Raw genomic sequence first — 27,604 nt, 5'->3', positions numbered from 1 at the left:
GCTGCCCGCTGCCCGCCGCGCCGGACCCCGCGGCGCGCCGCCCATGCGAGACCCCCGCGGCCCGGGCAGCGCGCAGCGACCCCCGGCCGGGCCAGGCATGTGAAGATGTCAGTGGGCTGTGCATGCCCTGGTGAGTGCGGCGGCGGCGGGGGGCCGGGTGCGGGGCTGGGGGCGGCCCGTGGGGCTGGGGACCCTGTGGCGCTGGGGCTGGCTGTGGGGCTGTGGGCCCGCTATGGGGCGGGGGCTCCAGTGGCATAGGTGTTGTGGTCTGGCTGTGGGGCTGGGGGCCCGTTACGGGGCTGGGTCCCCAGTAGCGTTGGTGTTGTGGTCTGGCTGTGGGGCTGGGGGGTCCCACGGCGTCGACGTTGGGGACCCGATATGGGACTGGGTCCCCAAAGCATGGGGAGTGAGGTCTGGCTGCAGGGCTGGGGCCCCCACTGCATTGATGCTGGTGGCAGGCTGTGGTGGGGCTGGGGGCTGGCTGTGGAGCTGTGTCCCGGGGGCACGGCTGCTGGGAGCTGCTCTGGGGTGGGGAACTCCTCGACGTGGGTGCTGCGGCTTGGCCACGGGGCTGCGGTCCCCATGGCCCTGGTGATGGGGCAGGGGTCAGCAAGGTGCGGGGACTGGGGTCCCAGCACTATGGCATGGCCATTGGGTCCAGCCATGGGGATGGGGTCCCCGTGGTATGGCTGCTCTGGTCCAGCTGTAGGGCTGGAGTCCCCAGGGCATGGGCGCTGGGGTCTGGCTGTGGGGCTGGGACCCCGCAGCAGGGGTGTTGGGGTCCCAGCGGCACGGATGCTGAGCTCTGTTCACGGGGATGGGACCCAACAGCATGGGTGCTGGGGTCCCCATGGCACAGGCGCCAGTGCCAGCCCTGAGGCTGTGACCCCACGGGCAGGGTGCCGCAGGGGCATTGGGCAGGTGTGCAGGTGGCGCTGCCAGGGTGACCCCGAAGCAAGCCCCGTGGCAAATAGCTCTGTGGGGTGCCCCTGCATAACACGTGGGTGTGGGGCACAGGGTCTGTGGAGGGGCTTGGCCATGCTGCCGGTGGGTGCAGGGTGCCCCTCACCGTGGCCATTATGGACTGCCCGCTGAGGGGGTCCCCTTCCCCATCCTGGCCCCGGTGGGTGGTCAGGGCTGCTGGGGTACCCCAGGGGGTGTGACAAGTTGGTGAGGTCTCGGTACCTGGCGGGCTGCTCCTGCAGGGATGCTCTCCCGGGTGCCTGGGCTCTGGGTCAGGCTTGGGGCAGCCGGCCTGGCCACATTGCCTGCGCCGGTGCGCGGGATGGCCCTGTGCTGGGAAGGCGGGGGTCCCAGGGGGCTGCCGGAGCCTTCTCCGTGTCCCAGTGGCAATGGGCTGCAAAAGAGGCGGGGGGGAACCCGGCCTGGGGGCCCTGGGGAAGGGGTTCTGCCATTGCCCTGGGCAGCCAGCACTTGGGGTCCCTGTGGGGGACAGCAGGGCTGCTCCTCAGCCCACCTCCTGTGACAGCTTTCCGGTGTCCTGGTTGTCCTGCGGGAGCTTCCTGCCAGGCCAGGACCCCCGTGCTGGGGGGCTGCGGGGGGGGGCAGCGGGACACTGTGACAGCACCCGGTCCCCGTGCATCCCTCGGGGCTGCCTCCGCCGAGGGCTTCGCAGCTGGATCCGCGGGGCGGGCGGGTGGGTGGGGGGGTGCCCCTGCGCGGCGGCCCCCCGCCCCTGCGCTGCCTGTGCCTCTCCGCCGTGTTTCCATGAAGGCAGGCGGCCCCTTCCCCCATCCTCCTCCTCCATCTCCCACTGGAAGCTGCCAGAGCGCTGCTTCCTCAAGCAGAAAGTCACGTGAACCTCCCTGCGAGCCAGGCCGAGCAGCCACAGCACCCGCCCCGGCAGGCACCCCGCACCCGGGGGGCTCCCCCACCCCCCGCCCAGCAGCCCCCCAGCCTTGGCAGGGGTCCTGCCTCGGGGGGGAGGGGTTGGGGCGAAGGCAGGGTGGCGACTAACGGGGGGGGCCGTGTCTCGTCCCCCGGGAGCTGGCCCCGTGCCACCGGGAGTGTCATCGCCATGTTGGTGGGCGCAAAGAGGGGGGTCCTCCTTCGGTGCGGTGATGGGGGGCCGTGGGGTCACCCTGCAGCTGGGAGCATCCCTGCGGATGGCGGCGTGTGTCGTGCCGTGTGTGTGTGTGTCGTCCACCCCCTGGCTGCCTGCTCCCCTGTGGCGGGGAGGACATGCGGGTGCGTGCAACGTGCGTGCACGCGCGCGTGTGCCCCCTGCCTCCCCCCCCCCGCTCCCCCGCCGGGGCTGGGTGGCACATCCAGAGCCTGCGCCCCCCTCCCCCTTCCCCTCCTCGCACTGTTTATCGGAATATAGAAAAAACAAGCTCTGCCGCTGGCCTCCCGCCAGCCAGAAACATTTAATGAGCTGCTCTGCCCAGGCTGCTCTTCGGGGCTGCATTAACTTGGAGGAGTTTCCTGCCTGGGAGCTGCTGCTTGGGGGTGGGGGGGTGGGGGGTGTCTTGGCTGTTCCCCTTCGAAATTGTGCCCTCCCAGGGGGGCGACACGCTCCCCGCCTTCCCAAGGGGCACATCCTGCCCTGCTGCAGCTCCTCTTGCACACACGCCACCGCCCCCCGGCGTGTTTCCCTGCCGCTTGCCCGCCTCTGCAGGGGCTTTGGGGCTGGGGGCGCTGCTCAGCCTGGAACCTGCCGAGGTCCTTGTGCCCGAGGGCGCTGGGGAGCTGCTGGGGTCAGTGGAGGACCGGGGGGGGGAGGGGGGGGTTCAGCCCCTACCTCAGAAATGGAGATGTGAGCAGGGAGAGCACGCCAGGCTCGGGCTGGAGGCAGCAGAGGCCGGGGCGGCAGCCACCCGGTGCTGGTGCCGGTGCTGCCGTGCCCGGGGCTGCTCGGAGCGGGGTTGGCAGCCGGCTGCTCGGCTCAGCATTTCACACCGGGCAGGTCTTGGCATCCAGACCTCAGCGGGGTCCTGACCCCTGGGGGCACTGGCCTCCCAGCATGCTCTGTGCTTTCCTTTTTAGTTATTTTTATTATTATCATTATTTTTCCCCCTGTAGTGATGGTGTCGGTGCAGAGAGGGGGAGGAGGGGAGCAGAGCTGTGCTGCCTCCCCACAGGGCTGGCTCTGGGAAACGATGTTCCTGAGGTCATCACCTTCCCTAGGACACCTCGCAGGGAGCCTGCCTGTGCACCGCTTTGGCAGGAGGGAAGACTTCCCAACCCACATGTTTTGGGTCCTGGGACAGACCTGCCAGCCGTGGGACAGCCGTTGCCATTTCCCTCCCTTCTGCCGAGCTGGCGCTGTGCGTCCCCCGCTGTCACGAGGCCGAGCTGTGCCACATGCCTCCTGCGACAGATGCGCTGGGAGAGGGACAGCGGGGAGCGGGCTGACTGCTGCGGCGGGGGGGTCAGGCAGCCCTGACACGTATGGGCTCTTGGGTCTAAAACGCCCCCCAGGGCTGCCTGGCATCTTGGGGTGCACCTGGGTGTGCTGGGGGGAAGGAGTAGTGGGGGTCCCGAGGCCTCATCCTGCACGTCCATATGCTCTTGCCTAGGCTCTCTTCATGTTGGCGGCGATGCCTGGATGGAGCACACAGTTTGCTTTGTCCCCCTCTGTGCAGCAGCGCGCCCGCCTGATACATGCCATGTGTGCTGCGTTGCCCTCCCGCACCTGGTGTGCTCTGGCAAAGGCAGGACGGGGTTGTGGCTACCCAGGGCTTGGCGAGGCAGTTCCTCAGGGCTTCGGGCACCGGCATGCGGCTGGACACACCGCAGCACTCCTTGGGGCCGGTGCGAGCTCACCCTGCTGCGGGCTCGGCTTTGCCTGGGGAGACGTGGATGGGTGAGTGCTGTACCAGCGGGCTCAGCACTGTGTGTGTGCCAGGCTCCGAGTTTACTCCAGAAATGGTGTTAGCTGCTCAAGGCAAAGCTGCTGTGAAAGCTGCTCCCTTGAGGAGTGGGTGGGTGCCGGCCAGCTAGATGGGAACCCCGGGGGCAGGGAGGTGACCCTGCAACCCTGGAGTGCTTGTGGCCAGCAATGCGCTAGCTGGGTGGCTACATGCCCCCAGGCAGGGCAGAGGCCATAGTGGCACAGGCGTCCCCTGCCCAACCTCTGCACGTTCAGCTTGCTCACCCTCTCCTCCCCCCTCTGCTGTGGGATTCCCCAGCCACATCCGTGTTGCTTGCACACACGAGGTGTGGGGCTGCGTGGTGTGCCGGGAGCACGCCAGGAGCCCCTGTGCCCATGCGTGACAGCTGCCAGCGCGTCCTGGGACATGCTGCACTGCATGCATGGTGACACGCATGGTCACATGCAGGGTGACACGGGTCCCACGGTGTGGGTGTACCCCTTCTTTACGTTGAGCAGTGGGTGTCGGGGCAGCTGGGCTGGGTGCCCTCTCCCCGGGGTGGCGGTGGGTGCTGGCAGGATGGGGCTGGGTGACCGTTATCGGCCTGCCTGCAGGCTGGGGCTGTGGTTTCCTGCCGGTGCTGGGGGGGGGAGGGTGCTGGGGAGCAGGCAGGGCTGCCAGGGGGCTGCTGGGCCCCACCTGAGGCGGGAATGAAGGCAGCCATCCCCCTGGGACCCCCAGCCCCTGTCCTGGGGCTCTGCTGGGCAGAGATGGGGTGGCTGCAGCAGGGATGATGCTGGCGTGTTTTGGGGAGGTTTGCTGCAGCGTGCTCATGGAGGTGCGGGAGCACGGGCTGTGTGCCAGCCCGGGATGTCCCCCATGGGAAGGGGTGCTGGTGGGCACTGGGAGGGACAGGACCTGCCCAGAGCTGTCAGACTGCCCCCCCCATCACCCCTCTCCCTCCCAGGCAGGGCACTGATCAGGGTGAACGTTAGACCAGGGGCATAATCTCCCCTGCTGCAGGCACCAGCCCCTGCCTGGCCCCAACCCCACCCTGCCCGTGGGGCAGTTGATAACTCCCTGCCTGCACCCCTCTGCAGCTGCTTTCTCGGGGGTGGGGGTGGGGTGTGTGTTGGAGGGTGTGTGTGGTGCCCTGTGGGGTGTAGCTCCTGCCCCTCGTTTACAAGTCTTGCTGTGCCCCCGGCTTTGCAGGAGCCACAGGCGGGTCCCGGAGGTGCCCCTGCACCAGGGTGAGGGTGCTTGCACCCCAGGATGGCCTCACAGCATGGGGGTAGAGGGCAGGGGGTGAGGGGCCCTCCTGCTTTCTGCAGGAGCAGCAGCCCTGGCCCCCCTCCTACACGCCGAGGGGCTGGTGCTGGGAGCGCAGCCAGGTTTCTGCAGCGCAGCCCAGGTGGAGCTGCTGCCTGAGCAAGGCTGGGCTGCCACGGATGGTGCTGGGCGATGGCTGGCAGGGTGTCAGCCCCCCACGGTGGGGGCAGCTCCTGTGCCCCCCCCCCAGCTCTGCAGCAGCCAGTTGCGCCAACCTCTGCTCTGCCACGTGTGTCCTCCTCCAGCCAGGGTCATTCACAGCCCTGGGGGTTCCTCCCGAGGGCAGGGGTTGCCCCTGCCTGTTGCGGGCAGCTGCCCACCCTCTCTTTCCTCCAGGGCAGCGGGTGCGAGCTTTTGCCACCCTGGCTCCTGCCTCGCTACTGGTGGGAGCTGATGGCAGCACACCGTGTCACGGGCACGCAGCTCTGCCAGGCACGGGGCAGGCCCGGGCGCCGCGACCTGCCTGCACCGACTGGCCCAGGGTGAGCCCGGGGCAGCTGCGGGCAGGGGCAGGCAGCAGCAAGGCAGCAAGAGTCTCTCCCTGCCGGGGATGGTAGCTCTGGTGCAGCGGTGCAGAGCTGCCGGAGGAGCCTGGCATGGGGGAGCAGTGCCTGGAGTCAGGAGTGGGGGTGCCACCTGGGCATGGAGGGTACGAGGCTGCCAGAAATCCTCGCAGAGGGGCATTTCCCCACCAAGGCCAGGGAGATGCCGTCACGCTCTTCCCCGCTCAGCGGCCTCTGCCAAATCCTCTGGGCAGCCACAGCGTGCCAAGGCACCCTGCCTGCCGCCAGTGTGTGCGCAGCAGGAGGCTCAGACTGGTGGCGACGTCTCCCCCGAACTGCAGGCTGCTCCTGAGCAGGGTGGATGGGGCTGGATGTCTGCTCCTGGTGGGAGTTGGGCCTGGAGACATGGGAGCTGCTGTCCCATCCCATGGTGGCCGTGTCCCTGCTTGGCCTAGCTGGTAGGGAAGAAGCCGCTGCTAACAGGAAGGACACGCACGTTAGCAACGAAAACACGGCAGCGAGAGGAAGCAGAAGCAATGCATTATTGATGGAGCTATTTGATGCTGCTATATTCGGAGAGCCGCTCCGGAGCGCTTGGCACACGGGGGGGTGGGGGGGTGGGCATTGCCGTCAGAGACTTACCTGCTTCGAGTCAACCACGTGCAGCTGTGGCCCCAGGAGGTGTCCCCTGCCTTCTCCTGGAGGGCTTCCGGCACAGGGTGCGGGGCACAGTGACATGTGGGTACCAGGAGGGATGCTAGCCCTGTCCTGACCCCTGGGGGGTTGGGGTTTGGTGGGTGGTAGCTCCCAGCCGTGCATTTCTCTGTGGGGATGCTGGGGGTCCTGCTGTGGCTCAGGAGGCAGAGGGGAGGGTATGGAGTGGGATCTGGAAGCCGGGGACCGGGGTGTGCTCCCAGCTGGGGTGAGGGTCCCTGGAACTGTGGCGCTGGGTGTTAAGGGCTGTGCCTTGGTTTCCCCTTTAAGCAGCAGCGTGAGCCCCTTGGGGCGGCGTGAAGGTCTTCTCGGGGGACAGTGGGCAGACGTGGGGTGCTGGGGCTGCGCAACCATGCTGCATGTCACCCCCTCCCCGCCATGGGATCCCAGGCCAGGAAAGGGGCTGTAAAACGAACCATTCTTGTAACATGAGAGAATCCACCTGGAGCCTCCTGAGGAGCCTTAAAACCCTGCTGCTCTGGCAGGCTGGCCCGGGGCTGCTGCCAGAGGGGCTGGGGCTCACTGCTGCGGGTGGCCACACTGGGACTGAGCTATTGCAGGACGCATGTTGAGGTGTCTCAAGGACAGCATGAGAACAGTGCAGGGCATTTTCTGGTGCTGGTCCCCAGGGAAGCCCCTTGCCGGCAGGACCTCCCAAAGCCTGCCTGCAGACTGCACCTTCCCCTTGGAGCCCGTGGCCGGCCAGGCAGCGCTGCGGCAGACCCACCATGCTGGAGCAAGGTGTGATGTGAGGGCAGGTACCCCACATGGACCCCATGCACTTTGAGGTCCTGCACCCCCTTGTAATCTTTCTCCATCTTCTCTTGTTTTGGAGGGGTGGGCACATGTGCGCGCTCTTGGTTGCTCCTTGTCCAGTGCTGATATACTTGAGTTGTCTCTGCTGTTCCCTGCTCAGAGATGTGACCCATGTAATGTCCCACACTGCCCCAGCAGCCAGCTCTTCCCCCAGCCCCTGGGCTTTCCTCCTGCTGCTGGGTGTCTGGAAGCAGTTCTGGTTTTGAAGGGTTAATTCCAGGAGCCCCCAGGATTTGCCGACTGCCCTGCATGACTCACCGTTGAGTTTCCAGCCTCCCCCAAGCCTCTCTCCCTGGGTGGGGGAGACGGAGCTGTGCCTTCTCCAGCCAGAAAAGGGGGGCCCTCCTGCTCCAGACCCCCCATCCTCCTTTGATCCAGGTGTGCATGGTTTTACGGGAGAGAGAAGCCCCTCCTTGAGACACAGGGAAGCAACCTGTTTGGAAGGCGGTGGCATTTGTTGGGGATGGCTGTTGTGTTGCTGAAAGGGGGGCTCTGGGGTGCCACTTCAGGCTGTGGCTGTGTGCGTGCGACAGTGCCCTGGTCTCGCTGCTATTTGGACAAGTCCAGGAGGTTTGGCAGTGCCAGATCAGTCTGTTCCCCTGTGCAGGCTGTGCCATTTGCAGAGCTAGCAGATTTTTATTATTCTTATTTTTTACGTAAGCATGCGTCCACATCCCTGCTCTGCGCCTGTGCCTGCCGGGGCCCTGGCTGGGTGTCAGTGCGAGCGTGCTCTGCCTCTGCTGCCCTGCTTGCCTGGGATCCCTCCCGCGCGCTCTGTGGGCACACCGAGCCCCAGCCACAGGGATCAGAGAGGCCCGGGCATCCCCCGGCTGCCATGGTCCCCACTGGGCCCTTCCCATCTGCCTGGCCGGGATGCATCCCTGGGTTCACTCCTGCTCCTGAGCTGCTGCTGGTTCCCTGGCCGAGACCTGCACCGGGTGTCGGAGCCCAGGCAGGCGTGGGGCCCTTGCTAGGGGGAGAGCGGAGGCTGGGATCCAGGGGATGCGGTGCCCCATCACAAAAACCTGGGGAGGTGGAATCACCCTCTGCTCCCCCCCCCCAGCACTGCAGGCACTGCAGGCACGAGCACATCCAAGGAAGGGGCTCCCCCCACCACCATCGCTGCCACACACGCTTCCCAGCTGCATCCCAGCCCTTCTGCTCTCCATCCAGCATCTATTTAATTATTAACTCGGCTATAACCATAAACAGCTGGGGCTGCTGCAGCCACGTGGACCAGTCCAGCGCTGTCGTCAGAGCCGAGCAGGGACACGTGAGCGGTCCCGGAGGGCTGCTGAGCCCCGGGATAAATTGCTTGGGGCATGTTTGCTGTAGATGCATCGGGCCATGGAGCCTGGGGACCAGTGGGGGCTCCTCTTTGATCCCCCTGGTAATGGCAACAGCACCAGGAGTTGCTGGTACAGGGGCAAAACATCCCTTTTTTGCAGTGTTTTGCAGTATTTTGCAGTAATGGCGCAGTGTTGAGTGCTGGTGGCTGGCTGTGCCTTGTGCATCCTTGAGCCCTGGAGAGGGAGCGGGGCGCAGGTGGGCTGTATTTAGTGCCTGTCTTGACCAGGAGGGCTGTGCCATCTTGTAGCTGTCACTGGTGTTACGGCCAGTGTGGTTTCTTGGCCTGACGACGGGTGGGTGGCAGCCTGCCGCAGCCCCATCTCACCTGGTGCCACGCAGATGTGGGCTGGCAGGGGGACAGACTTTGATGTGGCAGCATGTCACGGCACTCACAGCGTCCCTTGTGCCTGGTTCCCGTGCTGCTGACAGCATGGGTACCTCCCGCTGCGCATGCCTTTTGCAGAGCGGGGTTGCACCACGGTTTTGGGGTTTACAATTAGTTTTTCTCTCTGTTTATCTGTGTTTTACAGAGTTTCACTCTGTTTATCCACGTGTCCCTGGAAAGTGGTGCCCACTGCAGGTTAACCTGCAAGGGGAAGGGGAGGCATGGTGGCGTGACAGGGAGCAGCGTGGGGATGGAGCCTTGCTAGGCTGAGGGGCAGGGGACAGGAGTGGGGGGATGCTGCCGCAGAGCCACTCCTGCCTGTTCCTCTTCAGCAGTGGTCCCAGACAGCAGAACACCGGGTTGGGGAGTGGTCCAATCCTCAGGTGCAGGGCTTTGGGGGTGTGTGGACACAGAGAGGACACCCCCAGAACCTCACGGCTGAGGTTTTTACACCCGCTGTGTGTGCAGTGGGGGGGGGGACAAGCGTGCTTGGCAGGACTCGTGGCTGCCTCACCCCACGGCTGCTGTTGTGGGGAGGGGAAGAGGCGCGGGCCCGGCTGTGTGAGCGAGGCGGTGTGGGAAGGTGTGCATGCCCCAGGCGTGGGCGCACACCCGGCCGGGGGTGTGCCGGGAGGTGTTTGGGGGGACGTGCAAGCGCATGCTGATGCTGGCCCGACAGCGTGCACGGGGCAAGATGCACCAACGCGTGCGTGTGCGTGCCTGTGACAGCCCTGCATGCCCAGCATGGCTCTGCACCCAGGGACGGGGGTGCTGGGGTTCGGGGAGGGGGGACCAGGCTGAGCTCTGGGGTCCTGGCTCATGTCCCTGCTCCCCCAGGGCTCTCCAGCTGGGTTGGGACCGTAGGTCTGCGCCAGTCTGATTTGGAAGGGCAGGGAGCATGGAGCTTGCAAGGGGGGCACCGGAAAAAAATGGGATTTTTTTTTGTTGTTGTTGTTTTAATGGAAATTTCATAATGGAAATTTCGTTTTTTTAAAAAAAAAATTGTAAACGCTTTAATGGAAGAGCTTCAGTTTTTTCAAGGACAGGAGACCCTTTGGGTCTGCTGGCAGTTGCGAGGCAGCACGTTTGAATACCCCTCCCGAATGAAACGGTTGCTTTTTTTTTTTTTTTCATCGCCAGAAACCGGGGGAAAGGGAAACAAGTTTCAGGCAGAAAAATCCTGAAAAACTTCAAAGAAACCCCCAAACCAAACTAGGCAAAAGGTGTATTTTTATTGAAACTTTCGCAGGGGGAGCAAAGCCTTCCCCGGCCGGTGCCGAGTTCCTCGGCGGGACGCGGCTCCTGCGTCGCCCATCCCGGTGAGCGCCGGTACAGGTGGGGGGGAGGGCAGCTCTCTGGGGACCCCCTGTTGGCCGTCACCCCCGGTCCGCGGGCACCCACCTTACCCCCCCGGCGGCCAGGGGCCGGGGCGGTGCTGGGTGAGGGCCTCGGTGCGGGGGGAGCGGTCTCCGCCGCCGCAGCAGCCATTGTGGTCCCGGCCGCGGCGCAGACAAAGGAAGCGCCCCCGCCCCGCCCCGCGCCCCGCCCGCCCCGCCCCCCGCGGCGGCCCAGCGCCCGCCCGCCGCCCGCCCGCCGCCCGCGCCGCCGCCGGACCCCCGCCCGCCGCCCGCGCCGTGAGTCACCCCGCCTCCCCCACCCCCCCCGCGGAAGTTTCCCGGTCCCGGCCTGCCGCCGCGCACGCCGCCGCCTGCCCCCCCCTACCCCCCCCCGCCCCGGTGGCGGCCCCGCTCGGGCGGCGGAGAGGAGGGCCGGGGTCCCGCCCGCGCCGCCCCCGCGCCTGCGAAGTTGTGCGCGGCCGCGCCGCCGCTCCCCGCCCGGCCCCCCGTGTAGCCCGGGGGGCTCCGCTGCAGCCCCCCGCCCGCCTGCGCCCGCTGCTTCTCCTGCCCGCCCGCCCCTTCTGCCCCCGCGCCGGCCCCGTCCCTGTCCCCCGGCTCCCCGCTCCCTCCCCGGCTCCTCTCCATCCCTCCCCAGCTGCCCCGTCCCCCTCGGCTCCCCCGTGCACCCCCGGCCCCCCAGCTCGTGCCCTGCCCGCCGGCTGCCCTGCCCGCGCCTCCGCCTCCCAGCCTGTCGCCCGGGCTCCCCGCTCCACCCGCGGGTCCTGGCTCTCGGAGAGGCACCCCCAGCCCCGCGGGGTGCTGCCGGCAGCCCCCGTGCCCCGCCGTGCCCTGCTCCATCCCAGCTCGCAGCTCCCTTTGTTCTTCCCCCGGCTCCTTCCTCTGCCCGAGCCCCCTGACAGCTGCCCCGCGCCCTCCCGGTCCCCCCGAGCGCGCTGTCACCGGGGCTGCGGGGCCGGTGCCCGGCTCCCCTCGCTGCCGGCTGCAACTTCGCCCTTGCCCGCAGCTCGGAGGGTCGCGCCAGCCTCCCACGGGTGCCTCGAAGGGAAGAAAAGATCCGAGGGGCGCAAACGCAGAGGGGGTCACACACCTTCTTGTGGGAGCTGTCCTGCCGGGGGGTCGGGGCTCAGGGGGCGACTGGCGCGGAGGGCGCATCTTCTCCGCCAGACAAAGCCCCGGCTGGGCCCGGGGCAGCAGGAGCCGGGGCTGGGCTGGGCACAGCATCCTCGGGACGGGGGAAACTCAGCGCTGTAGCTCCAGCTCAGGGATCGGCAGGCATGCCCGTGCCGGGGCTGCAGAGGGGTGTCTTATCTGGGGGGGTGTTCCCCTGAAGCCCCCCTGGGAGAGCAGGCTGCCCTCATCTCAGGTGGCCAACCGAGCCCTGCCCTGACCTCCATCGGTCCCCGCCAGCCCGATAAGATAAGCACCCCGGGCCAGCGCTGCCAGCGCTTCCTCGGCTGGAGCAGCTCCCAATCCCCCCGCTGCAGCCCTGGCTGGCAGGGGCCAGGTGCCGTGGCGGGAGCCTGTGGAGCAGCCGCCGGCTTCTGCCAAGGCTGGTGCTGCAGCAGGAGCCCGAAGGAGAGGTGGCGGCTGGTCCTTGGGTGAGGTGTGAGCGAAGGGTGCAGGGGCTGTGGCGCCCTGTGGGGAGTCACCTTTTGGGGCACAGAGCGGTGCACCCCCAACGCATCGCAAACCCCTGGCTGTTTCCCTCTGCCAGGAGGGTCTGAGCAGGCTCCTGAGTGTCTGGTGGGCCAGGCAGGTGTGAGAGCAAACACCCTTTCCTGGGATCTTCCCAGTTTGTTCTCCCTGTGCTTTTGATAATACCGTGTCGTAGCAGTTTTGCAGCAATTTCTCCAGCGCCGGCCAGTATCAGCTCTTACTGCTTTTGTTGTAAGTACGGGTAAATTTCAGCGTCCTTACTCTTTCTTTAAAACCTCAGGTTTTGGAGCGTTCTCATGGGAGAATTGTGATTTTCAGTGAAGGGGAACTGAATGTGGTCTTTGCTGTCCAGATTTTGTAGAAATCCCAGGTCTGTGATGCAAGCACACCTTAAAGACTGGGGAGAGAAGCACTGAGCAGACCAACATGCAAGTTGTGTTCCTTCAAAAAGAAAAAGTGATCTAAGGGAGGACAGGCTGGTGCTGGAGGATTTGGTGATACAGGGGTTTTGCCATCGTCCGGTGGAGACTTTTCCCATCGCCCACAGCAGGTCGCAGTCCATCTAAAATAGGAAGAGGCCAGTGAAAAGCCACAGAAGTTTGCTTGGAGCAAAGGTGCCATGGGCTGGGGACTTGGAGCCTCTTTCAGCTTCTTTTTCGAGAGTGGCAGCCCTGAGCTCCCCAGCCCCTTGTGATGTGGGAGTGAAGGGCGAGGTGGGCCAGCCCAGCCCCAGGGCTCCTTTCCTGTCCCATGGCTGGTAGGATGGCGGCGGTGCTTGTCCCCACGTGGTCTCTCAGTGTGACAGCCTTCTGCATGCTTGCAGCTCTGCACTGGTGTGAGCTTGAGGTCCAGGTGAAAAATATGAACACCAGATCCTGCATGGTGGCAGAGCAGCTGCAGCCCTTCTCCTGACCTTCTCCCTTGGAAACCTCCCGTCTTCAAAGCGACCCGGGGACAGGGTGCTCTCGCTGTTGTTTGCACCACGCGCATGTGTGTGTGTGTGTGCGCGCGTGGGTTGCAATGCTTGCCGTGATGAGGTTTGCTGCCCCACCAGTTGCTGATGTTTCGGGCGAGTGGACGGTGCTACCAGGGATGCCTAACCAAGAGGGTTTCCCTGGGGCTGCGCTGCAATGGTGGGGATGGTTTCCACAGTGCTGTGCTGCTGGAACTGGGGCTGAGTTGCTTGTGCCTTGGGAGCACCAGGGAGGTGTGCTCAGCCATACCCTGTCCTTTCGCTCCCTGGGGTTTTGGCCTCATCCTGCGCTGGTCATCCAAAGCCCTGGCACCAGGCACAGCACGTGCTGCCAGCACAGCGGCGCAGTGCAAGTCCGGCAACCACAAGTGTTTGCTGTGTCCCCAGAGCTGCTAGTGGCCCACCCCATCCTTCGCTTGGCTGTTCCCACATTGCCTCTTAAACTGAGTGCTAAAGAGAGAGAAGTTCAGCCTGAGCAGGGGAGGCAGAGGCTTGCCCTGACAGCTCGGAGAAGCGATGGAGGTACTTTGCAAGCTGCAGCGAGCACGTTCCCACCATGCTTAAGCTGTCCCTCCCCTGCATGGGCATCTGTGAGTGGTCCAGACCTTGGGGCGAGTGCTGCACCCCAGCGTTGAGGTTTGCCCCCAGGCACGCACCGCCCCAGCGCGGCCAGCTGGGAGGTGCCAGCTCCCATCGCATCCGTGCAGTGGGAGTTATCCAGCTTTTTTCCCCCCTGGAGCGGGCAGCTGGCTGGCTGCCAGGGCTGCGGGGCTCCACCTAGGATGCAACATTGGAGCGAGGAGGATGTTGGCGGCAGGGCCGCTGTCTCTGGACACTACACGTCCCAGCGTGCAGCACTCGGTGCCGTTGGCAGTGGTGGGGGAGCGAGGCGGAGTGTTGCATCCCGGGATCATGAATCTCCATGTGCCACGTGGGGCTGACAGCCTCCTGTGCTCCGAGGTGGTGGCACCTGGGGGTCCTGCGGGTGTGGGGGATCAGCCTGGGCGTTTGCCTTTTGCGGCCAGAGAAATGGACCTCAGCCTCTCTCTGCTGCTTCCACGCTCAGTGGCTCTCGGCTCCAGCCCTCTTGGGCAGATCCTGCCCCTGTGGAGGGCTGCCCTGAGCGGCAGCCCTACAACACCGTGCAGAGCTGTGTAGTTTTGCTCACCACATGCGTGGCGGGCAAGGAGCCGGGAGCACAAGCAAGAGATGCTGGCTGCAGACTCTGCAGGACCATCACTGCGGTTGGCTATGGCCGTGAATTTTTTCTTGCTGCTGCAGAGCCTAAAAAACCTTTGAAGATGAAAATCCTAGTTTGTTAGGAGGCTTTTTTTCATGGGATGCTGACAAGGGTGTTTTTTTTCCAGCCCTGTGGCTCCCACACCGCATCGTTTGTCTGCCGATGCTGACCCCGGTGCATGCTGCGGGAGGGACGGGAGCCTGGTTGCGGCAGGAGCCCTGCAGGGTGGCAGGGTGCAGGGGTCTGGATGAGAGAAAAAGTGGCTGAAAATGTGAAAGGTGTGTTCCTGAGGCTGAAACCGGCAGTGCTTGATTATGGATCGCCTTTGAGATGGCGAGCCGAAAGGAGTAATTAGGGACAGTGGGATATTTCCCTGAGAGTCGCAGGAAATGACTGCCTCGTGGTAAGTTGATAGTAGTGGAGCTGAAACTGGGTTATCTGTGGGATTGCATCTGGGGCTTGCAGCCTTGGACGTGATTCAATTTTCAGGCTGTTTTGCAATTGGCAGGGCTTGCTCTTCTCCCGTTTTCCCTCCCAGAGAAATCCCCGTCCACGTGTCTGAATCTGAGGGCTGAAACGGGAAAGGGGAGACGCCTGCTGCCCCTGGGGTTACTGCAGGGCAGTGATGTCCTCCAGGGTCCCCACTGAGGACCCAGCTCCACAGGGTGCCTTCCCAAGGGACCCTGGGCTCCACAAGGTGCCTTCCCAAGGGACCCTGGGCTCCGACAGAGCTGAGGCTACAGGACCACTCTGAGTCGTGACCCACAAATCCATATCCCAGCCCAGGCTCTCCTCACCCAGTGCACTTCAAATAGTGCCGTCTCGTACCCTGCATCAAACTTGTCACTGTGTAGTAATTAGCTGCAGCTAATTATTACTTCTCTGGCTGTCCCCCTGCACTTGCAAGTCAGTGGATAGAGAGGAACATCCTCTGGTCCAGGGTGGGGTTTGTGCTGCAGTGGGGGGGGTTGCACTAATGTTGCAGGATGCGACCTGGAGCTGGGGCACGGGTCCCTCCCTGCTGCCTTGTGTGCAGGGGACACTGCACGGCTACATGGTGTGGGCAGGGAGGCAGCTTGTGGTCAAGATAAGCTCTGTGGCCAACTCAGATGTGTGGCTCGAGAAAAGTGAGAGGTTAATCCCTGCATGCAACAGGGTCAGCAGTGTTGCAGGTTTTGCCTCCACGTGGGTCAGGGCTGGGTGGCTTGCTGGCTGAGATCAGTCTCTGGATGCTGCTGAGTCCGTGGCATCATCACATAGTCTCCTCCAGGAGCGGCATCTCCTCTTCCCTTGACAGCCCAGCCTCCTGGAAGCTTCAGCTGGGCCAGTTCTGCATTTTCAAAACAAATGGGGCTGCTGCAAGTTGAGACTGTAGCTGATTACACCTCGGGCCATGCCTCGGTGTGTGCTGCCTGGGTTGCCATCAGTTCAGTAACAACATCGGGGTTTGCAACTGGCCTCCTTCCATCCGCTCTGAAGAGCAGGAGAAAGAAGAGGTGAAGTCAGGTTGGTGGGGGCACACCACGAACTGCTCCGTGTGCTTCCGCCTGTCGCAGTCACTCTGGATACTCCTCTGTGTTTGCTCCCCAGCCCTGCCAGCTTCCCCGACACCAGGCAAAGCCACGTGAATTATGTGAGACGCCGCCGTGCACCCGCTCTCCCTAGCACCCTCCTGCATAGCGCCCGCCTGGCAGCCCTGCCAGCGAGGCTGGGCTGGGAAGATGGATTTCCAGCCGCTATCAGGCCTTCCACACCCCGGCGAGGCAGCCCTGCGAAACAATGCCGCTATTTACACTTTAAAGCCTCGTTAGGCAGCCAGGAAGCAGGCAGGGTGCATGCCGGGAAGCATCGGCAGCCTTTGGCGAAGGGTAGCCTTGCTCTTCAGCCTCGCTCTTCGCCCGCCGGGCTGCTGGGAGGAGCAGGATGCTCCCTGGCTGAGCTGTAACCCTGCAGCCTCTTTCAAGCCTCGTTTCTTCATTTATTTTATTTTTTTTTTCTTTTTTTTTTTTTTGTAGCTTCTGGAGCCCCTTCCTCATTGCTGAGCTTTGCTGCTTGCACAGAAAGTGCGCTGTCTGCCTGGCCGGGAATAGCTGCTCTCTGGGATGGGGAGCACCGATTCCTGCTGGTGACCACAGGTGTAGGAGCCTGTCCTGCTTTGCTTTTGTCTTCAACAGCTCTTTGCTTTCTGCGGGATGGGGCGAGGGGAGTGCAGGCAGGCGCTTTTCTCCCTCGCAGACACCAGGGAAGGCTCTGCGTGTCCCCTGCCTGGGCAGGCAGCTCCCCGGCTGGTGCTGGTCTCTGTGCCCTGCTATCTCCTGGCTATGGTGGCTCTGTGAGGTGCCCGCTGTGCTCTTGGCTTCTTGGGAAACCTGATGTTCCTCAGCTTTGGGAGCTTGGTTAGGGTCTTGACTGTTCCTGCTCCAGTGAACCAGGCAGCCAGCGCACCCGAAGAGCTTTCCCCGCAGGGCTGGCAGCTTGCAGGCAGGGAGAGTGGAGGAGAAGGCAGGTGGAGGACTGGGCAGTACATGAGTCACAGGCAAAGCACCCACCTTCCCTTCCCCAGGAGCCCGGCTTCCTGGACCTGCTTCCTTGCCCAGTCTCTTGTGGCAGCTCCATGTGGCGCCAGCCAGCTCCGTCCTGCCCCCGGCCGGGGACCTGGCCTTGGCAGAGGATGCTGAGCTAGGGCATCCCTCTGCGGGGTTCCCTTCTCCCATGCCTCCCTGCCAAGGAGGAGCTGTGGGGCCGCCCACCTGGCCGTGGGCGCCATGCCGTTTGCCTGGACCTGCCTAGGCCGGTAGCTCGCCAACTGCAGCGTCAGCCTAATTTTTTTTTCCCTTGCCGACCATGCACGTGGTTTTTTAGTGCTGGGCAAGCGCCTGGGGATGGCTACAAGAAATGTCTCCCATCAGCTCGGGGTCCGCAGGGGCATCTCATGCCCAGCCGCCAGGCATCATCCCTGCTTGCACTGAGCTTGCCTGGATCCTCCGTGCTGAAAGCAGGAGGCAGAGCAGGGGCACGGGGAGGCGTCAGCTGGGGCTAGGCACTGGGCTTGGCTTGGGAAGGGATGCATCCTGCGGGCCTGGGTCACTGTGCCTGGCGGGACAAGGCTTGCAGGCAGCTGGGGCAGCGTGAAGGGGAGCGGCGGTGATGGAGGGATCTCCCAGACCAGGCACTGTGACCCTCATGTAGGTCAAAGTTGGTGTTGATGCTGCTGCTGCGAAGTTATTGCATTGTTTTGTGTAACGCATGTAGTGCGAGTGTCTACAGTGACTGTAGGATTCAGACAGCCTGTATCAAATCCTGAGGCTATTGTTATTTAGAACCGCTGAATCCAGTAATGTATTTTATGCTGTGTTGAAAATAATACTTGGTCAGGATGATGGTGTTGCTGAGGTCATGTAACAGGCTCCTTTCCACTTCTTTAGATCCTGAGATAGGTCACTCAGTGAAGCCCCAAAAGCAGGTTGTGTCCGTGTTAACCTGCTTGAGAAGGCCCAGGATGGAAATGGATGCTTGGATTGGAACGGCGGGCTGGCTTGTCTGCTGTCCCAACTCCAAGAGCTGGGCGCTAGGGAAGAGCATGAGAAGCAGAATGGGTGGAGAGTGATGTGTCCCCCTGGTCTCACCACCCCAGGAGACCTTCCTGCAGCTGGAGAAGCAAGACTGGGACTGAGGACAGCAAGAAACCTTGGGGGCTCTTTCTTCCCATCTCTTGTCAGCGAATAAAAACAAAGCGTCCTGCTGGGTCTGATTTTTTTCTCCCCACCAAGGACATGTTGACCAGAAACAAGCAGTTCAGTTCCCTGTCTACAGCCGCTGCTGTCTTTGCCTAATGAATCAGTTTGTTTTCAACAGAAGACACGTGCTTTTGAGAAGTTTCCTATGCATCGAGCACAGTTTTGATGCTGTGTCGTTTAACAGCGGAGAGGAAATGGAAATGCTGAGTTTCTAGTGCAATTCCGGTTGAATTATAATTTCCATTAGGCGCAAGTTGACAGGGATTAAAGCAGAAAGCAAAAATTCCCTCGCAGCAGCACTGACCTCCCTGTTAAAAAAAATTTTGTCTATGAAAACGTTAGGTAAGAGCAAGGGGCCGACGCTGTTAGCAGCTGTATGAGAAATTGTGCCGTGCCCCACTTATCCTCGCTGCAGGCGGGCAGGAGCAAGGAGCAGGAGCAGCGAGCTGCTGGTGGAGTGGCCGGGCTGGCTCCCACCCCACGGGACCAGTGCATCCTGGTGGGTGCTGGGAGAGGCTGGGTTTGGCTGCCGCAGGGAAACATAGTGAAAAGGCACCGGGGGCCCCAAGAAGGCAAGAATCAAAGAGTGAAATGCAGATTTCCCCTGTTGCAAGTTGGATTTAGCACTGGGGAGGTGACTCCCTCTATTTTTGACTAGCCCTCGCTTGCTCAGCTGCGTGGGCGATCCCTGTGACCACACGCTTGGGGTCCCAAGCAACTTGGCAGGGGTGGTGGTGATGCCCTGGTCATTTGGGCTCCTCTGTTGACTAAAAGGCCGCAGTGAGCTGGACATCTTTGGCCCCGGTGCCCGTGACACCGCTTTCCTTAACCCTGCTGCTTTTTGCTCCACTCCTGCATCTGTTGCAGCCAAGCAGCTGCTCCAGTCCCGTCCCCGCAGCCTGGCCGGGTGGCAGTGCCCGGACGGGCAGCGGTGTGCCCGGCACCTCCTGGACGCTTCCCTCTGCCGCTGGGCTGGCTGCTTGCTTTCTGAGCCCCGGCTGGCAGCCCTGGCAGCTTGTGGGTGTTGGGAAGTGCCCGGCCCAGGGCAGCCCGTGGGGATCCCGCCTTGGCCCCGGCTGGGGCCGGCAGCCCGGTGCAGCCAGCTTGGGGGGTGTGCGGCCGGGGGAGACGTGCCTGCGCGGCGGGGCCGGCCGAGCCGGTGGAGCGGGAGCTGCCTGGCAGCCCGCCTGGTGCTGCACCCCATCCAGGCCAGCCTGTCTGCCCGGCTGCCCGCCGGCGGGCCCGCGTGCCTCGGCAGCGCCCGGGCGCAGCGTGCCGGGTCCTGCCAGCCGCGGGTGTGCCGGGGCTCCCGCGGCCATCGGGGAAGGGCGCTGGCAGCCGCTGCTCTCGGGAACCTGCCCCGCTGCCGGGAGGGGGCTGGCGAGCGTGGGAGCCCCCGGCTGCCCATCGGGAGCCCAGCTGGGGCTGCCGTGCCAGCGTGGCCGGATCCGCCGGGCGGCCCTGTCTCCCGTGGCGTGCCCGGGTTGCTTTCGGGGATGGGTGCCGGCTCGTCCGCGTTGCGTGCCCTACTGCGCGCCCCAGCGCACCCTGCGGCCCTCCTGGGCTCCTCGTCCTTTGTCCCAGTGCTGCGGGGGGCGGCGAGGCTTTGGGGTGGTGTGTGGGAGCTCTCCATCCGTCTGGAGCCGGGTGGCCGCTGGCCTGCCCGAGCGGCAGATGGTGGCTGCCTGGGGACCCGCCATCCTCCCTCCGGGTGATTATTCACTCGTCGCCATGACAATAGAAAGGTCAGCAAAAAGATCCTGTGTGATTCCTGGGTCAAGTCGGTGGGATTAGGAGCGGCACGGGAGGGAGGGATAGGGCTCAGCCGGCACCCCTCTTCCCACCACCAGCTCGACCGTTCCCCCTGGGCACCGTCTCCAGAACCCAGCCAGCTGAGAACTGACTAACTCTGGGCACTAGTGGGAAATCCCTGTGATGCGGGCAGACCCCTCTGGCTGCTGATTCCAATAGCTCAGCCCTGACCCTGTGGGTCCCAGCCTGCAGGGGGGAGGCCTGGAGCTGTGTGTGGGGTGAGGGCGCTGGGACTGGCACCGGGAGGCAGCAGAGGAGGGATAGGGCTGTGCTGATGGGGGGTTTCGCTGGTCCTGCATCCTTCCTCCTCCTCCGTGCAGCAGGGTGTCTGTCCTTGCGGGGTGCCCCTGGCTGACCTCCATGCCCTCTCTCTCCCCAGGCTGTTCCTCTAAGTCGTTCAAGCTGTACTCGCCAAAGGAGCCCCCGAACGGCAACGCCTTCCCCCCCTTCCACCCGGGCACCATGCTGGATCGAGATGTGGGGTGAGCTGGGGCCTGGGAGAGGGTCTGCAAGGTTGGGGGTGCTCTGCAGTCTGCACCCCAGGGTCTCTTCGTCCTGCTCCCCAGCAGCGTACGGGGACTGGTGCATGGAGTTGAGTTAGTGCAAGGGGAGAGAGGGGACTGGAGTGGGCACAGGCGGGACTGAGTTGAGAAAGGGTGATAGTTGGGATGAGGGGAGCCCCTGGGTCCCTGAGCTCGGTGGGGCCGAGCCCCTTGCCAGGCTGAGCCCCTGGGATGACCCAGGACAGGAGCGCTCCCAGGTCCTGCTAAAAACAGCCCCATCTCCAACCTTTGTCCTGCCTGGCACTAGCCCCAGCTGCAGGGGAGTCGTGCATGTCCCTGGAGAGCCGCAGGCCAGCTCCCAGGGGCAGTGGAGCAGCCACCGATGCAGGGGCAGAGCCCAGTTTCAGGGGTGCAGGTTGCCCCACAGGGCTGTTGGACAGCTGCAGCCAGGGTATGGCGAGCACCATGCGTGGGGTCTCGGCTCCTGTAAGCGCGACTGCTTGCTGCTGTAGGCAGGGAAGGGGGAGCTGCAGTGGGAAGCGAGGGAGACCCTCACCGGCACTGACCTGCCTGCATCTCTTTCCCCCCCCCCAGACCTACTCCTATGTACCCACCGACATACCTGGAGCCTGGAATCGGGTAAGCACGGGGGAGCTGGCAGGGACCCCACTGGGATGGAGCTTGTGCCTGTGGTGGGGGTGCCTCGGCGGGGCCGGTACACTGCTGGCTCGGGTTTGGGGCGGGGGTTGGACCCTGGCCAGCCCTGGATGGGCTGTGCATCCCCCCCCCCCACAGGCTTGGGACCCCTCCCCACCCTGCTGACTGCTTGCTCTGCTCTCTGGGCAGGAGGCACACGCCGTATGGGAACCAGACCGACTACAGGATATTTGAGCTCAACAAGAGGCTGCAGAACTGGACAGAGGTGGGGAGCTGGGGGAGTGAGGTGCAGCCAGGGGTGGGAGGATGCTCCCGGGTGTGTGTTTTGGGGATGGGGTCCTCTGTGCTGCCTGCCCTTGCGAGCTGCCTTGGCTTTAGGAGGAGCCGCCTTGGCAGCAGGGTCCTGCCCTGTCGTGCAGGTCTCTGAGTGACTTGTCCCTCGCTTGGCCATGGGACGGGGCTCACCATCCCCATCTCCAGGCGCTCAGCTGGGAGCGTAGCCCTCCATGGGCTGAGCACGTGGCTGCTGTGCCTGGCAGCCAGTGGCTGTCTGGCTGTCTGGCTGTCTGTCTCTCCTCACCATAACCTAGCATCTCTCTGCCATCCCCAGGAATGTGACAATCTGTGGTGGGACGCCTTCACCACGGAGTTCTTTGAGGATGACGCCATGTTAACAATCACTTTCTGCTTGGAGGATGGACCAAAGAGATACAGTGAGTACCAGCTGAACACTAGTTGTGCTGCTCAGGGGATGTGGGCAGGGTGTCAGAGTTCAGCTGCCTTCAGGTGGCAGGGACTGGAGGACCCTTTTCATGTACAGCCCCAAGGCTCATCTGTGTGAGCCAGGTTTACTGACTTTATTTTCCTCCTCCAGCGATCGGCCGGACTCTGATTCCCCGTTACTTCCGCAGCATCTTCGAAGGGGGGGCCACAGAGCTCTACTATGTGCTCAAGCACCCCAAGGAGTCCTTCCACAACAACTTTGTCTCGCTGGACTGTGACCAGTGCACCATGGTCACCCAGCACGGCAAGCCGATGTTCACCCAGGTACTGGCTGTGCCCACAGCTTCTCCTGCCCCTTGTGCCTTTGTCCAGCTTGCCCTCACGGTGGCTGCGGTCCTGTGGGACCACTGTGGGCTCATGGGTTTGGGTTGTGCTGAGCCTCGTGGCAGGCAGGGGCGAGCCACTGGGAGGGTGTCCTGTTGTGCAGTACTGGGTTCCCAGGGGATCTGGGCTGAGGGAAGCGGGGGCAGCCTGTGCCTGACCCAGTGCCCTGCCCAGGTGTGTGTGGAGGGGCGGCTCTACCTGGAGTTCATGTTCGATGACATGATGAGGATAAAGACGTGGCACTTCAGCATCCGCCAGCATCGAGAGCTCATCCCCCGCAGCATCCTTGCCATGCATGTGAGTACAGCGCTGGGAGCTCCGGCTCTGGGAGCTCCCCCGGGGCATGAGTGACGCAGGGCTCCTGAGCTCCTCTCCCTGCTCTGCAGACTGGGGGGACCTCAACCCTGTCCCCCTGGGGCAGGCTGCGGCACAGGAGGGCCGTCCCCAGCCCGGATGCAGCTGAGCTGTCTGTCCCTCTTGCTCCTAGGCACAGGACCCCCAGATGCTGGACCAGTTATCCAAGAACATCACCCGCTGCGGGCTCTCAAACTCCACACTCAACTACCTCCGAGTAAGTGTGCAGGAAGGGGTGGGGGGCGCAGCTCTGCTCCCAGCAGGTAGGCCTAGGTCTCCCTGTCTTGGTTCTCTGCTGTCCGACACCTGCCTGCCCTGGGGTGTGGGGAGGCAGCAGGGCAGGCTCTGTGAGAGGGAGCTTGCAGACAGTCTGCCGAGAGCTGTGGGTCAGTGGGTCTGCTGGAGCCTGCAGGCTCCCAGCGCAGCTTGGGTTGGTGCAGCAGAGACAGCTGCCCGACAGAGGGGCTTTTGCTGGGGCCTGGAGCATCATGATCTAACCTCGCGTCTGTCTGCCCCCTGCAGCTCTGTGTAATTCTAGAACCAATGCAGGAGCTCATGTCACGGCACAAGACCTACAGCCTCAGTCCCCGGGACTGCCTCAAGACTTGCCTCTTCCAGAAGTGGCAGCGGATGGTTGCTCCACCTGGTGAGTCTCATGCTGCCTCCTGTGCTGCCTGCAGGTCTCCAGGGCTGCCTGCTCAGGCCCTGCCCTCGGCACAGGCTTCTCCCGGCCCCAGAGCCTCTCCTTGGTCTCGTCTTGTGAGGCTGGGGGTGGCAAGGCAGGCAGCCAGCTTCCTTTCCTGCTGGCCTGCCTTCCCGCTGGGGCAGAGCCGGGCTGTGGGCAGCCAGCGCTCCCTGCCTGGGGGCTGCCTGCTGCTTGTGGAAAGCAAAGCAGGGACAGAAACCTTCCCTGCTGCCTCTTCTGTTGCCTGTGCTGGGGGACAGCGAAGCTGTGGAGGGGAGGAGGATGGTGATGCTGCCCCGGGGGGAATATTGTCCTTGCTGAGAAGGGGGGTTTGCAGAGAAGGGGCTGGGGGCCACCAGCTCCTTCTCATCAGGACTGACCGTGTCTCCCTTCTTGGCCAGCGGAGCCAGCACGGCAGCAGCCCAGCAAGCGCCGGAAAAGGAAGATGTCGGGGGGCAGCACCATGAGCTCCGGTGGGGGAAACACCAACAACAGCAACAGCAAGAAGAAGAGCCCAGCCAGCACCTTTGCCCTGTCCAGTCAGGTACCTGTAAGCATCCCGTTTCCATTCTCTCTTCCTCCCCTGGGATGGTGGGGAGGGGTCCATGCCCTGGTCCCTGGGAGTGGCTAGAGGGAGACCCCCAGGGACTGCCTGTCTGAGCCCCCATGGCTTTCTCCAGGTGGCGGGGAGAAGGAAGGGGTGTCCCAGCTGCCTTCCCTGAGCTGCTCTGCTCCCCTGCAAGGGGACAAGGATGTGCTGCCTCACGCAGTGCCCGAGCCTCAGATCCTGCAGCGGAGATGAGGAGGTGGCCCCGCGGCTGGGCAAAGGGCCTGCGGTGTTGGGGGGGGGTCTGGTGGCCCGGGCTCCCCCCACCTCGATTATGTTTCGGGACCGTCTCCTCTTTCAGGATGTGATGGTGGTAGGCGAGCCCACGCTGATGGGGGGGGAGTTTGGGGACGAGGACGAGCGGCTCATCACCCGGCTGGAGAACACGCAGTTTGACGCCGCCAATGGCATCGACGACGAGGACAGCTTCAACAACTCGCCGGCGCTGGGGGCCAATAGCCCCTGGAACAGCAAACCGCCCTCCAGCCAGGAGAGCAAGTCAGAGAACCCCACGTCGCAGGCGTCGCAGTAACGGCCCCCCCGCCGCCCTGTGGACTCAGTCCCAACCGATCTACCTGTACATTTGCAACGGAGAGTGACTGGGAAGCGGCGAGGTACCGGGGGCGGATCGGCACCGTGCGACCGATGGGGTGCACGGCCTGGGGTGCGCGCCAGGCAGGCAGCCCCCAGCCCTCCCCCCGCCGCCTCCCCGCTCCCCCCACGCCTGCCTCCCCGTTGGACCCCAGGGGAGGAGTAGGTTTCCGGGGCCGTAGCTTCATTATTCCCCCTTTTCCCCCCTGCTTCTTCCCTGGAGACCTTCTCATCCCCGCCCCGATGTGCCCAGCCCCTGCCTGCTGAGTAGGGGGAATTAGGAGGGAGGTGCGGCAACGGGAAGCTGGTGGCGTGCAGATGCCATGCGTTGTGGTCTGGCACAGCCCAGAGACCCTCCTCCACCTCCTCCCAGGTCCTACGGCTGGGGTTTGCTGGGCAGCCACCTGCAGCAGGGTTGCGTATCCCCAGCCCAGCCTGGGGCTGGCGGTGGTGGGGCTGGTGACGGAAAGCCTTCCCTGTGCTGCTGGCTCTGCCGCGGAGCCTCTGGCTGGGGTCGGATCCTGCTGCGCTGGGGTGGTGTTGAGGACAGGGCCATGTCGCGTTTCCTCGCTCTCCTGCACCTTCCCCTTCCCCTCGCTCCCCAGGGGCGAGAGCACAGCACGGCCGTGGGGGGACTCTGTATATAGGAGGGGGGGGGGGCGGCTGGGGGGGGCGTGGAGGACCCGCGGCTCTGCCAGAGCACCCGGCGCCCTCGCTCCCTGCCCGCAGCCCCTGTGTTTCCCCCAGCCCTGCGTGAGTCTGCCTGGGGCCCCTTTGCAACCCCTGGCTCCCAGTACCTCCTACTTTTGTCTTTTTTTAAGAAAAAAAATAATATTATTAAAATTGTAAGTTTAAAAAAAAGAAAGAAAAAAAAAATGGGAAAAGCCCCCCCCACCCACCCCACCCCAGCCCCCTTGCCGGATCCCCCCTCCCTGCCCTGAGCCCTTTCACCCTGTCCTGACTTTTGTACAGGCTTCTTCTCTTGGGAGTCTCGTTTTATATCCAGTTCGGAGAGCTTCAAACCAAGGAGAGACTTTGCAGACTTCCTTTCTAATCCCTCCAGGGGCCGGGGGGGGCATCCCTCCGCCTCCCTCCTCAATGTAAATCTTGTGTGCTGTTGTCCCTGCTCCCCCCCCTCGGGTTCGTGTACCTCGTGCTTGTACATTTCCGCGCTGTAGACAGTGTGTACGATACTGTTCTTTCAATGTGTTATCACTAGAGCAGGTGCCTCCATTGATGTTAGGGGAAACGATGAGAAAAATAATAATTTTTGGGGGTTTTTTGGTTTAAAAAAAAAAAAAAAAGAAAAAAAAAAATAATCCCTTCCAAGGCTTCTTCCAATGAGAAGATGGGAGGTGCCAGGGGAGGGTGTTTGTGCTCACCAGTTCACCCCAGCAGCCTCGGAGCGGGGTTTTGGGGGGAGCTGGGGGTCGGGGCTGCCCATGGGCACCCTCGGCACAGCCCCAAGGTGGGGTTGCAGTGAGCACTGCCACGGAGGTGGCCGGGGTGGGGGGACTGCCCTGGTGGGGAGGGGGGGGGTGTCTGCAAGAGTGCGTGTGCGAGAGGTTTGTATGTCTGTGTGTGTGTAAGGGAGCCTGGGGCAGGCAGAGCAGCCCCGCAGTTTGGGGGAGAGAGGGGGTGCACCCCACTCTCTCTGCCAGACACCCCCCAGCTCCCTGCCGGGGATCCTGCCGCACGTGTCCCGCTGCCCCACGGGGCTGGAGGCTGGCAGATGTCACTGAGGGTCTGCCCCCTGCATGGGGGGGCTCTGCCTGCAGCAGGGGCTTTGCCTGCACCCTGTGTCTTGCCCACTCGTGGCTGAGACTGCAGAGGGTGGCCTCGCTGGGGTGGGGGACACCCTGTGTCCCCCTTCCTTCTGCTGTCCCCGGGGTCGGGCAGGGAGATGGGAGCCCCTTGGCTCAGCCCTGGTCTGGCCTCAAGCCCAGAATCCCCAGAGACGCCGGCATCAGCTCCGGGGCCCCCGCAGGGGCAGCCCACAGCCGGAGGGCGCAGGCACGGGGGTCCCCACAGCCCCTTTGCAGGTGGGGGGTGGGCTCCCAGGGTGGGAGCCCCGTGTGGCAGGGAGGGGGGCTCTGCTTTGCAATTAAGGTACGATTCTCGCTGCCACGCTGCTGGGCTCCCACGGAGGGTGCAGAGCCCCTCACTGCCCCCCCCTCACCCCGGCACACTGTAATGCCTTTTTGTTTCTTTTTTTTTTTTTTTTTTTTTTTTTTCTCCTTCCTCCCCTCCATAGTTTGTGCCATTTATGAGTCATGTATGGTACCAATAAAACGACTTTTCGGTTTGAGGCTGTCCTGAGCACTTATTTCTGAGCCTGGGACGCAGCTGGTGCGGGCAAAGCAGAGTGGGGGTCCCCTCGTGTCCCCAGTGCCCCGGCAGGGGGTGCAGGCGTGGGGCTCGCTGTGCTCCTGGGACAATGCTGCCTTGCCTCTGGCTGCTGGGCCCCAGCCAGGCCCCCGCCGGCTCCCTGCCACGCCATGGAAAGCAGAAATCCCAGCAAGGACAGGGCGCGGGGCTGCTGGGAAACAGCCGTGTCCCAGAGCCAGAGCAAACAAGTGGCTCAGGACCTGCCCTGACACCAGGGCGATGGGCACGTCCCCTGGGGAGCAGTGGGGGTGGCGCAGTCCCACTGTGGGAACAGGACAGCAGCAGCAGAACAGCATGGAGGTGTCTCGGGGGGGGGGGGGGGGGGGGGGGGGTTGGGGTGGGGCGGCAGGCAAAGGAGGGACAGGTGACCGGGGGAGGCACAGCACCAGCCTCCGTGGGGGCTACCCCAGTCTCATTCCAGAAGCTGGGAGGCTGTGTGACAGTAGTGGGGGCAAGATGCTGGTCCCCAGTTCCCCCAGACTAGGGCAGATAGCTGACCCCAGAGATGGCATTTTTCTGGCCCCACTGGGTGGGGGGTATAAGGGCAGCTGGGTCCATCCCCCAGCCATAGGGACACTGTGGGCTTAAATTGTGGGTGCCTCATCCGATGCAACCCCCCCAGCCAAACGTGCAGTGCAAGGAGCCTGTGGCTGCAGGTATTGCTGGGATGGGGGCAGATCTGGCAATACTGGGATGGAAAAGGGGATGTGAGGGAAACCAGGCTCTTAAAACACGGCTGATGCAGCAGAGGGTGGGGGCAGGATTGGGCCCATGTCTCTGAAGCAGGGGTAGGGCTTATGTTGACATCTGCACCAAAGGATGTCACCTTGCCACCCTCCCCCCTGATGCGGCTGGGGTCAGGGGGGCTGCAGGATACACTTGCCATGGTGGGAACTTGTGGCTGGGCAGGTGGGAGCCAGGTGGCCCCTGTGAACCCATGGCATGGTGGCACCCCAGGCTAAGGTGTCAACATCCTTGCTCCTGATGTGCACTGAGCTCTAGGAGC

General features: G+C 63.7%; 1 protein-coding gene across 2 annotated transcripts; it reads left to right on the top strand.

Annotated features, from left to right (window-relative positions):
- On the top strand, nucleotides 1-26,515 carry LDB1 (LIM domain binding 1). 2 transcript variants are annotated; one of them, XM_040606882.1, is made up of 11 exons: nucleotides 1-130; nucleotides 20,086-20,188; nucleotides 20,804-20,848; nucleotides 21,056-21,131; nucleotides 21,477-21,579; nucleotides 21,741-21,913; nucleotides 22,148-22,270; nucleotides 22,461-22,544; nucleotides 22,850-22,973; nucleotides 23,414-23,556; nucleotides 23,921-26,515. In XM_040606882.1, exons 1-11 carry the CDS (start codon nucleotides 106-108, stop codon nucleotides 24,149-24,151), a joined length of 1,230 nt encoding a protein of 409 aa, XP_040462816.1. In that variant the 5' UTR covers nucleotides 1-105; the 3' UTR covers nucleotides 24,152-26,515. The 2 variants fall into 2 exon arrangements, with proteins under 2 accessions (XP_040462816.1, XP_040462814.1); XM_040606880.1 differs by having other exon boundaries at nucleotides 23,414-23,562.
- Nucleotides 26,516-27,604: the final 1,089 nt, after the last annotated feature.

Source organism: Falco naumanni, chromosome 9, assembly GCF_017639655.2.
Source record: "Falco naumanni isolate bFalNau1 chromosome 9, bFalNau1.pat, whole genome shotgun sequence".
In the NCBI taxonomy this organism is placed as follows: domain Eukaryota; kingdom Metazoa; phylum Chordata; class Aves; order Falconiformes; family Falconidae; genus Falco; species Falco naumanni.
Note: the sequence above shows the minus strand (reverse complement) of the source record. Positions and strands in the feature narration are given on the sequence as shown.